This window comes from Heptranchias perlo, chromosome 2, assembly GCF_035084215.1.
Source record: "Heptranchias perlo isolate sHepPer1 chromosome 2, sHepPer1.hap1, whole genome shotgun sequence".
Classification (NCBI taxonomy): Eukaryota; Metazoa; Chordata; class Chondrichthyes; order Hexanchiformes; family Hexanchidae; genus Heptranchias; species Heptranchias perlo.
In genome coordinates, this window is record NC_090326.1 from 125,246,146 (window position 1) to 125,260,518 (window position 14,373).

The 14,373-nt window shown below is 45.6% G+C and overlaps 1 protein-coding gene across 2 annotated transcripts in view; it reads left to right on the top strand.

Moving 5' to 3' along the window:
* Positions 1-13,568: 13,568 nt before the first annotated feature.
* LOC137343157 (signal transducing adapter molecule 1-like) overlaps positions 13,569-14,373 on the top strand; it is a 74,477-nt gene continuing 73,672 nt past the window's right edge. For both annotated transcript variants that reach the window (XM_068007080.1, XM_068007081.1), the window contains exon 1: positions 13,569-13,955. In XM_068007080.1, coding sequence (XP_067863181.1) covers positions 13,916-13,955 — 40 coding nt within the window. In that variant the 5' untranslated portion in view covers positions 13,569-13,915. The remainder of the gene's footprint in view (positions 13,956-14,373) is intronic.

Here is a 14,373-nt window from a genome sequence, read left to right on the forward strand (position 1 = left end):
AATTACTGAGGGAGATAGTGAATGGGTGACCAACAGACAGAGGAAGAGTAGGAAGGCAGTGCAGGGGTCCCCTGCGGTCATCTCCCTCCAAAACAGGTATACCGTTTTGGATACTGTTGGCGGAGATGGCTCACCAGGGGAAGGTGGCAGTGGCCAGGTTCATGGCACCGTGGCTGGCTCTGCTGCACAGGAGGGCAGGAAAAAGAGTGGCAGAGCTATAGTGATAGGGGACTCGATTGTAAGGGGAATAGACAGGCGTTTCTGCGGACGCAACCGAGACTCCAGGATGGTATGTTGCCTCCCTGGTGCAAGGGTCAAGGATGTCTCGGAGCGGCTGCAGGACATTCTGGAGGGGGAGGGTGAACAGCCAGTTGTCGTGGTGCATATAGGCACCAACGATATAGGTAAAAAACAGGATGAGGTCCTACAAGCTGAATTTAGGGAGTTAGGAGTTAAACTAAAGAGTAGGACCTCAAAGGTAGTAATCTCAGGATTGCTACCAGTGCCACAGGCTAGTCAGAGTAGGAATGACAGGATAGCTAAGATGAATACGTGGCTTGAGAGATGGTGCAAGAGGGAGGGATTCAAATTCCTGGGCCATTGGAACCGGTTCTGGGGGAGGTGGGACCAGTACAAATTGGACGGTCTGCATCTGGGCAGGACTGGAACCAATGTCCTAGGGGGAGTGTTTGCCAGTGCTGTTGGGGAGGGTTTAAACTAATGTGGCAGGGGGATGGGAACCGATGCAGGAAGTCAGTGGGAAATAAAGTGGTGACAGAAACAAAAGGCAGTAAGGGAGAGTGTACAGAACATGACCGGACAGATGGTCTGAGAAAGCAGGGCAAAGACCAAGGGAAGTCTAGATTAAACTGCATTTATTTCAATGCAAGAAGTCTGATGGGCAAGGCAGATGAACTCAGGGCATGGATGGGTACATGGGACTGGGATGTTATAGCTATTACTGAAACATGGCTAAGGGAGGGGCAGGACTGGCAGCTCAATGTTCCAGGGTACAGATGCTATAGGAAAGATAGAGCAGGAGGTAAGAGAGGAGGGGGAGTTGCGTTCTTGATTAGGGAGAACATCACGGCAGTAGTGAGAGGGGATATATCCGAGGGTTCGCCCACTGAGTCCATATGGGTAGAACTGAAAAATAAGAAGGGAGAGATCACTTTGATAGGATTGTACTACAGACCCCCAAATAGTCAACGGGAAATTGAGGAGCAAATATGTAAGGAGATTACAGACAGCTGCAAGAAAAATAGGGTGGTAATAGTAGGGGACTTTAACTTTCCCAACATTGACTGGGACAGCCATAGCATTAGGGGCTTGGATGGAGAGAAATTTGTTGAGTGTATTCAGGAGGAATTTCTCATTCAGTATGTGGATGGCCCGACTAGAGAGGGGGCAAAACTTGACCTCCTCTTGGGAAATAAGGAAGGGCAGGTGACAGAAGTGTTAGTGAGGGATCACTTTGGGACCAGTGATCATAATTCCATTAGTTTTAAGATAGCTATGGAGAAGGATAGGTCTGGCCCAAAAGTTAAAATTCTAAATTGGGGAAAGGCCAATTTTGATGGTATTAGACAGGAACTTTCAGAAGTTGATTGGGAGAGTCTGTTGGCAGGCAAAGGGACGTCTGGTAAGTGGGAGGCTTTCAAAAGTGTGTTAACCAGGGTTCAGTGTAAGCACATTCCTTATAAAGTGAAGGGCAAGGCTGGTAGAAGTAGGGAACCTTGGATGACTTGGGAGATTGAGGCACTAGTCAAAAATAAGAAGGAGGCATATGACATGCATAGGCAGCTGGGATCAAGTGGATCCCTTGAAGAGTATAGAGATTGCCGGAGTAGAGTTAAGAGAGAAATCAGGAGGGCAAAAAGGGGATATGAGATTGCTTTGGCAGATCAGGCAAAGGTGAATCCAAAGAGCTTCTACAAATACATAAAGGGCAAAAGGGTAACAAGGGAGAGAGTAGGGCCTCTTAAGGATCAACAAGGTCATCTATGTGCGGAACCACAAGAGATGGGTGAGATCCTGAATGAATATTTCACATCGGTATTTACGGTTGAGAAAGGCATGGATGTTAGGGAACTTGGGGAAATAAATAGTGATGTCTTGAGGAGTGTACATATTACAGAGAGGGAGGTGCTGGAAGTCTTAACGCGCATCAAGGTAGATAAATCTCCGGGACCTGATGAAATGTATCCCAGGACGTTATGGGAGGTTAGGGAGGAAATTGCGGGTCCCCTAGCAGAGATATTTGAATCATCCACCGCTACAGGTGAGGTGCCTGAAGATTGGAGGGTAGCAAATGTTGTGCCTTTGTTTAAGAAGGGCGGCAGGGAAAAGCCTGGGAACTACAGACCAGTGAGCCTGACATCTGTAGTGGGTAAGTTGTTAGAGGGTATTCTGAGGGACAGAATCTACAGGCATTTGGAGAGGCAGGGACTAATTAGGAACAGTCAGCATGGTTTTGTGAGAGGAAAATCATGTCTCACGAATTTGATTGAGTTTTTTGAAGGGGTAACCAAGAAGATAGATGAGGGCTGTGCAGTAGACGTGGTCTACATGGACTTCAGCAAAGCATTTGACAAGGTACCGCATGGTAGGTTGTTACATAAGGTTAAATCTCATGGGATCCAAGGTGAGGTAGCCAATTGGATACAAAATTGGCTTGACGACAGAAGACAGAGGGTGGTTGTCGAGGGTTGTTTTTCAAACTGGATGCCTGTGTCCAGCGGTGTGCCTCAGGGATCGGTGCTGGGTCCGCTGTTATTTGTTATTTATATTAATGATTTGGATGAGAATTTAGGAGGCATGGTTAGTAAGTTTGCAGATGACACCAAGATTGGTGGCATTGTGGACAGTGAAGAAGGTTATCTAGGATTGCAACGGGATCTTGATAAATTGGGCCAGTGGGCCGATGAATGGCAGATGGAGTTTAATTTAGATAAATGTGAGGTGATGCATTTTGGTAGATCGAATCGGGCCAGGACCTACTCCGTTAATGGTAGGGCGTTGGGGAGAGTTATAGAACAAAGAGATCTGGGAGTACAGATTCATAGCTCCTTGAAAGTGGAGTCACAGGTGGATAGGGTGGTGAAGAAGGCATTCAGCATGCTTGGTTTCATTGGTCAGAACATTGAATGCAGGAGTTGGGATGTCTTGTTGAAGTTGTACAGGGCATTGGTGAGGCCACACTTGGAGTACTGTGTACAGTTCTGGTCACCCTATTATAGAAAGGATATTATTAAACTAGAAAGAGTGCAGAAAAGATTTACTAGGATGCTACCGGGACTTGATGGTTTGACTTACAGGGAGAGGTTAGACAGACTGGGACTTTATTCCCTGGAGAGTAGGAGGTTAAGGGGTGATCTTATAGAAGTCTATAAAATAATGAGGGGCATAGATAAGGTCGATAGTCAAAATCTTTTCCCAAAGGTAGGGGAGTCTATAACGAGGGGGCACAGATTTAAGGTGAGAGGGGAGAGATACAAAAGGATCCAGAGGGGCAATTTTTTCACTCAAAGGGTGGTGAGTGTCTGGAACGAGCTGCCAGAGGCAGTAGTAGAGGCGGGTACAATTTTGTCTTTTAAAAAGCATTTGGACAGTTACATGGGGAAGATGGGTATCGAGGGATATGGGCCAAGTGCAGGCAATTGGGACTAGCTTAGTGGTATAAACTGGGCGACATGGACATGTTGGGCCGAAGGGCCTGTTTCCATGTTGTAACTTCTATGATTCTATAATGCAATTTTGGGTAACTATTCCATTGCAACTTAGTGAAGAGGAATGCATAGTTGATAATATGGACACCCCAAATGTTGATCTTTTCTCTGCCATTTGCTTCAGTTGGATGAGACACTGATGTTACCCATGTTAGCAATCTTCATATTGTCCTTATTACTAATTTCCTCAATAAGGACTCTTTGTAGTGTACAAAGGACAGGCTGTCCTCTCTTATTAAAATGAGTGCTAAAGTCACTGAAATCATGGCAAACAGACTAGAAATACTGCTGCCAATCATAATGATAAAGTGACACTTGAATGTAAAATATTCTAATCCATTGTGCTATCCAGCTCCAAAAGTTGAAACACTGTAAAAGATCCTAGAGTACCTGTGCCACAGAGCCTAACAAATATTTGAGAAAAATGATAGGTTGTGCTAACCAGTTGCAAACTAAATTAAAATGCTCACTAAGTTGAGAAAGCTTTTGCTTACAATTCTTTGTGAACACATAGCTCATAAAACCATAAAAATATTTCAGACACCTGACACCACCACACTGATTGCTTTTTCTGAGTGTGAATTCACCATTCACTTTGCCTGAAGATAGAATGATAGTATAAATAAATCTTAATGATGAAAATCCATCTTTTATTCCAGTATGTTGTTTATACATTGTATTCTGCTCAATTGGTGAAGCTGTAAGGTCTGTTTAAGGATGCTTTAATTTATGACCTATCTGAAGTTGCAGCAGTCACCACAATATTATGGTTGTCTGCTTAAAAATAAGTTACTGTTGATATTTTATTTAAAAAATAATGAAGCACTTAATGAAAAATTGGCCAATATTCAAAACACCACAAATTAATGGATCAAGACATGAACAAATAAACTGTATTGACACACAGGTAGTTAGGCCTATCCCAAATTGAGTTGAACTAAATTAGAAATTAGCATGATCTATAGTGATATCATGTAGGAGTATTTACAATCCTGGTTATAGTTTTGTTTAATTCGGCTTGATTGTTGTGCAAATCAACTACAGGAATGACACACGAGCATGAAGGCAAAGTATCTGATCTTAGCCAGAACAGCAGTAGGATCGCTATAACTTGCACCAAAGGTGAGAGGGGAGGGATTTCAGAGCGCTGAGTGCAGCTGAGAGGAGCCGAGCCGAGCGGAGGGAGCGTCCGATAAAAGGCGGGATTTCAGAGCGCTGAGAGGAGCCGAGCCGAGCGGAGGGAGCGTCCGATAAAAGGCGGGATTTCAGAGCGCTGAGAGGAGCCGAGCGGAGCGTCCGATAAAAGGCGGGATTTCAGAGCGCTGAGAACAGCTGAGAGGAGCCGAGCGGAGGGAGCGTCCCATAAAAGGCGGGATTTCAGAGCGCTGAGAGGAGCCGAGCCGAGCGGAGGGAGCGTCCGATAAAAGGCGGGATTTCAGAGCGCTGAGAACAGCTGAGAGGAGCCGAGCCGAGCGGAGGGAGCGTCCGATAAAAGGCGGGATTTCAGAGCGCTGAGAACAGCTGAGAGGAGCCGAGCCGAGCGGAGGGAGCGTCCGATAAAAGGCGGGATTTCAGAGCGCTGAGAGGAGCCGAGCCGAGCGGAGGGAGCGTCCGATAAAAGGCGGGATTTCAGAGCGCTGAGAACAGCTGAGAGGAGCCGAGCCGAGCGGAGGGAGCGTCCGATAAAAGGCGGGATTTCAGAGCGCTGAGAGGAGCCGAGCCGAGCGGAGGGAGCGTCCGATAAAAGGCGGGATTTCAGAGCGCTGAGAGGAGCCGAGCGGAGCGGAGGGAGCGTCCGATAAAAGGCGGGATTTCAGAGCGCTGAGAACAGCTGAGAGGAGCCGAGCGGAGGGAGCGTCCGATAAAAGGCGGGATTTCAGAGCGCTGAGAGGAGCCGAGCCGAGCGGAGGGAGCGTCCGATAAAAGGCGGGATTTCAGAGCGCTGAGAACAGCTGAGAGGAGCCGAGCCGAGCGGAGGGAGCGTCCGATAAAAGGCGGGATTTCAGAGCGCTGAGAACAGCTGAGAGGAGCCGAGCCGAGCGGAGGGAGCGTCCGATAAAAGGCGGGATTTCAGAGCGCTGAGAGGAGCCGAGCCGAGCGGAGGGAGCGTCCGATAAAAGACGGGATTTCAGAGCGCTGAGAGGAGCCGAGCGGAGCTGCGACCGAGTTCGAAGTGACGTCAGGAATCAGATCGGGACGCGACACAGGGGAGGCACCTGATTGGTGAGTAGGTTCAGGTGAGTATTTCTCCTTATCTACAGTAACTGAAGTAAAAGGAAAGGGAAGGTCTGCAGGTCTTATAGGAAGTAGCGTTTATTTTTTAGTGAATCAAGGTCCCTAGTGTAGTTAACATTCTCTAAATTGAGAACAATTTAAAGGAGTAAACTCCTTAAAGGGAGTGGTAAGTAGTTTTTCTTTCCTTTTTTTTTTCTCTTGACATTGTAGTTGTTCTTAAGCTAATTTAAGGGTTAAGTCATGGCAGGAGATCCCAGCGCCGTGTCATGTTCCTCTTGTGGGATGTGGGAATTCAGGGCTCCTTCCTGTATCCCTGATTCCTTCACCTGCGGGAAGTGTGTCCAGCTGCAGCTATTGTTTGACCGCTTGACGGCTCTGGAGCTGCGGATGGACTCACTTTGGAGCATCCGCGATGCTGAGAAAGTCGTGGATAGCACGTTCAGTGAGTTGGTCACACCGCAGATAAAAATTACTGAGGGAGATAGTGAATGGGTGACCAACAGACAGAGGAAGAGTAGGAAGGCAGTGCAGGGGTCCCCTGCGGTCATCTCCCTCCAAAACAGGTATACCGTTTTGGATACTGTTGGCGGAGATGGCTCACCAGGGGAAGGTGGCAGTGGCCAGGTTCATGGCACCGTGGCTGGCTCTGCTGCACAGGAGGGCAGGAAAAAGAGTGGCAGAGCTATAGTGATAGGGGACTCGATTGTAAGGGGAATAGACAGGCGTTTCTGCGGACGCAACCGAGACTCCAGGATGGTATGTTGCCTCCCTGGTGCAAGGGTCAAGGATGTCTCGGAGCGGCTGCAGGACATTCTGGAGGGGGAGGGTGAACAGCCAGTTGTCGTGGTGCATATAGGCACCAACGATATAGGTAAAAAACAGGATGAGGTCCTACAAGCTGAATTTAGGGAGTTAGGAGTTAAACTAAAGAGTAGGACCTCAAAGGTAGTAATCTCAGGATTGCTACCAGTGCCACGGGCTAGTCAGAGTAGGAATGACAGGATAGCTAAGATGAATACGTGGCTTGAGAGATGGTGCAAGAGGGAGGGATTCAAATTCCTGGGCCATTGGAACCGGTTCTGGGGGAGGTGGGACCAGTACAAATTGGACGGTCTGCATCTGGGCAGGACTGGAACCAATGTCCTAGGGGGAGTGTTTGCCAGTGCTGTTGGGGAGGGTTTAAACTAATGTGGCAGGGGGATGGGAACCGATGCAGGAAGTCAGTGGGAAATAAAGTGGTGACAGAAACAAAAGGCAGTAAGGGAGAGTGTACAGAACATGACCGGACAGATGGTCTGAGAAAGCAGGGCAAAGACCAAGGGAAGTCTAGATTAAACTGCATTTATTTCAATGCAAGAAGTCTGATGGGCAAGGCAGATGAACTCAGGGCATGGATGGGTACATGGGACTGGGATGTTATAGCTATTACTGAAACATGGCTAAGGGAGGGGCAGGACTGGCAGCTCAATGTTCCAGGGTACAGATGCTATAGGAAAGATAGAGCAGGAGGTAAGAGAGGAGGGGGAGTTGCGTTCTTGATTAGGGAGAACATCACGGCAGTAGTGAGAGGGGATATATCCGAGGGTTCGCCCACTGAGTCCATATGGGTAGAACTGAAAAATAAGAAGGGAGAGATCACTTTGATAGGATTGTACTACAGACCCCCAAATAGTCAACGGGAAATTGAGGAGCAAATATGTAAGGAGATTACAGACAGCTGCAAGAAAAATAGGGTGGTAATAGTAGGGGACTTTAACTTTCCCAACATTGACTGGGACAGCCATAGCATTAGGGGCTTGGATGGAGAGAAATTTGTTGAGTGTATTCAGGAGGAATTTCTCATTCAGTATGTGGATGGCCCGACTAGAGAGGGGGCAAAACTTGACCTCCTCTTGGGAAATAAGGAAGGGCAGGTGACAGAAGTGTTAGTGAGGGATCACTTTGGGACCAGTGATCATAATTCCATTAGTTTTAAGATAGCTATGGAGAAGGATAGGTCTGGCCCAAAAGTTAAAATTCTAAATTGGGGAAAGGCCAATTTTGATGGTATTAGACAGGAACTTTCAGAAGTTGATTGGGAGAGTCTGTTGGCAGGCAAAGGGACGTCTGGTAAGTGGGAGGCTTTCAAAAGTGTGTTAACCAGGGTTCAGTGTAAGCACATTCCTTATAAAGTGAAGGGCAAGGCTGGTAGAAGTAGGGAACCTTGGATGACTCGGGAGATTGAGGCACTAGTCAAAAATAAGAAGGAGGCATATGACATGCATAGGCAGCTGGGATCAAGTGGATCCCTTGAAGAGTATAGAGATTGCCGGAGTAGAGTTAAGAGAGAAATCAGGAGGGCAAAAAGGGGATATGAGATTGCTTTGGCAGATCAGGCAAAGGTGAATCCAAAGAGCTTCTACAAATACATAAAGGGCAAAAGGGTAACAAGGGAGAGAGTAGGGCCTCTTAAGGATCAACAAGGTCATCTATGTGCGGAACCACAAGAGATGGGTGAGATCCTGAATGAATACTTCACATCGGTATTTACGGTTGAGAAAGGCATGGATGTTAGGGAACTTGGGGAAATAAATAGTGATGTCTTGAGGAGTGTACATATTACAGAGAGGGAGGTGCTGGAAGTCTTAACGCGCATCAAGGTAGATAAATCTCCGGGACCTGATGAAATGTATCCCAGGACGTTATGGGAGGTTAGGGAGGAAATTGCGGGTCCCCTAGCAGAGATATTTGAATCATCCACCGCTACAGGTGAGGTGCCTGAAGATTGGAGGGTAGCAAATGTTGTGCCTTTGTTTAAGAAGGGCGGCAGGGAAAAGCCTGGGAACTACAGACCAGTGAGCCTGACATCTGTAGTGGGTAAGTTGTTAGAGGGTATTCTGAGGGACAGAATCTACAGGCATTTGGAGAGGCAGGGACTAATTAGGAACAGTCAGCATGGTTTTGTGAGAGGAAAATCATGTCTCACGAATTTGATTGAGTTTTTTGAAGGGGTAACCAAGAAGATAGATGAGGGCTGTGCAGTAGACGTGGTCTACATGGACTTCAGCAAAGCATTTGACAAGGTACCGCATGGTAGGTTGTTACATAAGGTTAAATCTCATGGGATCCAAGGTGAGGTAGCCAATTGGATACAAAATTGGCTTGACGACAGAAGACAGAGGGTGGTTGTCGAGGGTTGTTTTTCAAACTGGATGCCTGTGTCCAGCGGTGTGCCTCAGGGATCGGTGCTGGGTCCGCTGTTATTTGTTATTTATATTAATGATTTGGATGAGAATTTAGGAGGCATGGTTAGTAAGTTTGCAGATGACACCAAGATTGGTGGCATTGTGGACAGTGAAGAAGGTTATCTAGGATTGCAACGGGATCTTGATAAATTGGGCCAGTGGGCCGATGAATGGCAGATGGAGTTTAATTTAGATAAATGTGAGGTGATGCATTTTGGTAGATCGAATCGGGCCAGGACCTACTCCGTTAATGGTAGGGCGTTGGGGAGAGTTATAGAACAAAGAGATCTGGGAGTACAGATTCATAGCTCCTTGAAAGTGGAGTCACAGGTGGATAGGGTGGTGAAGAAGGCATTCAGCATGCTTGGTTTCATTGGTCAGAACATTGAATGCAGGAGTTGGGATGTCTTGTTGAAGTTGTACAGGGCATTGGTGAGGCCACACTTGGAGTACTGTGTACAGTTCTGGTCACCCTATTATAGAAAGGATATTATTAAACTAGAAAGAGTGCAGAAAAGATTTACTAGGATGCTACCGGGACTTGATGGTTTGACTTACAGGGAGAGGTTAGACAGACTGGGACTTTATTCCCTGGAGAGTAGGAGGTTAAGGGGTGATCTTATAGAAGTCTATAAAATAATGAGGGGCATCGATAAGGTCGATAGTCAAAATCTTTTCCCAAAGGTAGGGGAGTCTATAACGAGGGGGCACAGATTTAAGGTGAGAGGGGAGAGATACAAAAGGATCCAGAGGGGCAATTTTTTCACTCAAAGGGTGGTGAGTGTCTGGAACGAGCTGCCAGAGGCAGTAGTAGAGGCGGGTACAATTTTGTCTTTTAAAAAGCATTTGGACAGTTACATGGGGAAGATGGGTATCGAGGGATATGGGCCAAGTGCAGGCAATTGGGACTAGCTTAGTGGTATAAACTGGGCGACATGGACATGTTGGGCCGAAGGGCCTGTTTCCATGTTGTAACTTCTATGATTCTATGATTCCTGGGTTAGGGTAGTGAAAATTGGCCAGGGTTACTACTTCTGATTGTTATCCAATGCCCCTGCAGGAAGTGAGCATGTGTAGATATTGGGGAAGACCTTATTGTACTTGGCTGTGATGTTCTTTGTGGTCAATTAGCTTGCCAACAATCATTGTCAAGATTTCACATAAATAATGGTGACTTGGAAGAGGAACTAGAGGACAGCAGTATGCATGGAACTACAGCCCATCAAGAAGTCAACACCTGCAAGAAAGAAAGAAAGGGAGAAGAAATTGGAAAGGAAAAAAATATGAAACTTAAAAAAATAAGTTGCAAAAAACTCAAAACAACTTAGTTGAAAGAGTCCATTGCCAAGAAGACTGGTTGAGATCTTGGTCACAATTCACATTCCACAGGTGTGTGAGTAGCTACAAAGGTTAAACAGTAGAGGAAATTTGGAGATGAGAAGCCACAATTTTAATCAGATTACAGGTCTCTGGTGTCATTTAAGAACTGGAAGCAGCACAGAGAAAATATTTGATATTTAAGGTGATGAATCTAACATTAGTTTTTAAAATGCTGTAAAGCCAGCCGTTGAAAATTATGGATACGTAACCTAAGTATACTGATTTTGCAAGGTAATACTTGGAATAGGCTATATCATTTTCTGTTGTTTCCAAACATGCCGAGTGACCATGTCAAAGCAGCTGGATAAAATAAAATGATTGCATAAATCACAGCTTTATGTAAAATAGGAACTGGGAATTCAGTCTTCTAATTCATGAAGAAGTAAAATCTGATTTCAGTTGGAGAAAGATACTACTAAATAAATTTGAATAATTAAAAAGAATGTTATGTCAGGCACATATTAGGGATTGGAGGTGCACCAGGCTCCTTAACTTGTATTGCAAAGTTAATCTTGCAATCAAGCAAGATTTTCTCATCAGATAAAACTGATGTTTAACTTGTCCAGATTATATTAGTATGCCAACAAAATCAACATAGTATATTTAATATAAATAGGCTTCTGAAACTGCATTTCTATAGCTTATTCCCAATTCAGAGAAGTCAATTAATACTCTTGGGAGTAAAAGTTGAGAAAACTATTACCAAAGCTTTGATGGATTTCTTGGTGTAGGAGCCACATTATATGGGACTGGAGTCACATGTTGGCCAGACTGGGTAAGGGTGATAGGCTCCCTTCATTGAAAGGCATTAGTGAATTAGTTGGATTTTATAGCAATCCAGAAACTTTCATATTTATTCTTCTGCTAGCTCACAAATTATCAGTTTTATTGAATATCACTGCACAGCTTGCCATGGGTGTGATTTGAACTCATGACCTCTGGGTTGTTAGTCCAGTACCATAACCACTAGGTTACTTACCAACATCTCATCCACGAGCCTTAGAGTGTACAAAGGCAGATAACACAGAGGAAGGAACGATGCAAGATACATTCCTCCACACTGCTGATCATCACATAATTCTGCAGAGAACGAGAGCAGGCGTAGGACCCTTATTTAAATATTTTAGTAAGTCTTTTTAATACTTCTGGCACATGCCCATGATGTATACAGAGAAGCCCAATCCAATATGGCAGGCGGTGCACTTCTGGCATGCAGGCTATCCGCCATTTTGGACCATTAGGCACCCATTTCATGCCTCTAAAATGGGCACAGCACATTTGAATTTCTAGGCCTTTGTGCCTTGTATCCTCTTCAGACTTTTGTGTACCTATAAAGAAAGAACTTGCATCCATATAGCGCCTTCCACGATCTCAGGATGTCACAAAGCACTTCACAGCCAAAGAAGTACTTTTAAAGTGCGGTCATTGTTGTAATGTAGGGAAATGCAGCATCCAATTTGGATACTGCAAGGTCCCACAAACAGTAATGACATAAATGACCAGATAATCTGTCTTAGTGATGTTGGTTCAGGGATAAATATTGGCCAGGACATCGACAGTGTACAAAGACCTCAATTTCTGGCAGTGATGCTGGGTGCAGTGCAGAGAGCAGTCATGATCCAGTCCAGTGCAAAAGCAGCTGGACACAGGTAGGAGTGATACTGCATGGACAGCAGAGAATGGATGGCAATGAAAGGAGACAAATTGATAACAATGAAAGGAGTAAATAAATGAAAGGGAGGGGGGAATGAACAGAAGGTGGGTTGGAAGGAAAATTGTTGGGAGTAGTGCTTTTGGTGGGGGCAAAATCTGGGAGAGCAGTTTTGAGGCAGTGAGGAAGGACAGTGCCAGCATTAACTGAGAATGAGCGAGCAAAGAGAATGCAGCATCAATTTGGCTCGGGGTGCGGTGGTAAGAGATCCAAGTTGAACCATGGTAAGAGTGGAAGTGGAGTATCAGTTTAAGTTAGAAGGGGTGAAATGAGTGGAAGAAGAGTATCAGTTTAACAGGGTTGGAAGGGGAGAAGGGTACCAGGCTGAAGTGAGGAGGTAGGTGGGGGGGGGGGGGGGGGGAGAGAGGAAGTGTGCTAGTACAACCTGGCAAAGTTGAAGAGTGTCTCTGTGAAAGGGGAGAGTGACTGTTGAGGTACCCTTTGACTAAATTATGGTCTGGTTGGTCTGTTGAAAATCCAATTTCACTGTTTTCCCTTTTTAAAGAATTAAAAATTTATCACTTAGGAAGTATGGAAGTGTTTAAAATTGATGCATCCTGCTTTATTTTAATGTAAAAATTCAAAATTTATAATGGAAAGAGAAATCTGGAGAGATGTGAAACGGGCTGCGATTCGCTCTCACCCGTTTTGCACTATTCCACAGTCAAAATGACCCCCTACGTTGTGTCTATCTAATGCCTAAGCTACAATTCAACCCCAGTCCATCACCGGCATCTCCACTACAAAGTGTGACCACTTGTTTTTACACGTCAGAGCTGGTCTTGAGTTGTCAGCTATTGTGAAGGTGGTGATCAGGTTTTGTTAGTTCGCCGGTTTGGCATTTATTTAAAAAAAAACAGACAGCTCCATTTGTTTGCAATCTGAGCACTCTTTGTTATCATACATAAATCCCACCCCTTAACGTTAACAGCCCCCGTTGCCCATTGTTGCACACACACACAGACAGGTGTAAAACAACAACGTCTTTCCTCACCGCTTGACTTTCTGAGATACGTCGCGCGATTACGTGACGGATCTCCGGGGCTTGCATTAGAACTTGAAATGCAAAAAGAAAACGGGAGGGTGATAACAATAAAATAAATACAGTCGAGCTGATTCAATCATTCTTTTTGTGGCTATATAATCATATCATATCATATTAATACAATCCCCCCCCCCTGTGTTTCCCCGCTGCTTAGTTCAATAATTATCATGACTACCTAACCCCCCCCCCCCCCCTCTCGTAGTCTCGCACTCTTCTCAGGCAGTGCAGAAGGCGCCCTGATTTCCCAACATGCTGTGTTTCCATGTGAGACAGACTGGGTCTGGGCAGCGGTACAGATCCAGGGCTGAGGGTCTGGAGTCAATGCTCTGATTGAGCACGGGCGAGAGAACGCGACCCGGGAGCTGGTGCCAGCAACAGAACGGGACCCGGAGCACGCGCCGCGGGGAGGCTGGAGGGAAGCTGCCATTGACTCACTCCTCTCTCAGAGACTGGGGGGCGAGTCCCGGCAGCAAATTGAGTCAGGAGAGTCTGAGACACAGAAGCACTGAACGGACAGAAGAGCCACTGACACGGGGCGAGTCTGACTGGAACAAGGCGCACACGCACACACACAAAATTATACGGTTCGGAGATGCCTCTCTTTGCCGCCAATCCATTCGATCAAGATGTTGGTAAGTCTGTGAGGGGAAAAATGTAATTACGAATTGATGGCCTTTGAGGTAGATATATACGAATAGCTGTTTTGAAGTCGACGATCTAGGTGTGCGATGTCCTCCAGGCTTTTGTGGGAGAAGGATTCGGTCATTGTTAATACTGGTAGATTTGGGCCTTTTGTTTGCAAAAGGTCAGAGTTAGACATCGTATTGTTGCAATCCACATGGATATTTGTCAAGAGTTTTTTTTCTAATAAAATTATTCAGCGTCAGCAATCATAAATCATTCGTGAGGACAGAGAACACCTAATCTGAGATTAGATGTTTTAACATCAAATCCAGTGTTTCAACTAGAATATGGAACTTTTGCTTTAATACAGTATCGATTTAAAACCACGGTTAAATTAAAGCCGACTGCTCTGTTATTGTAAATGCC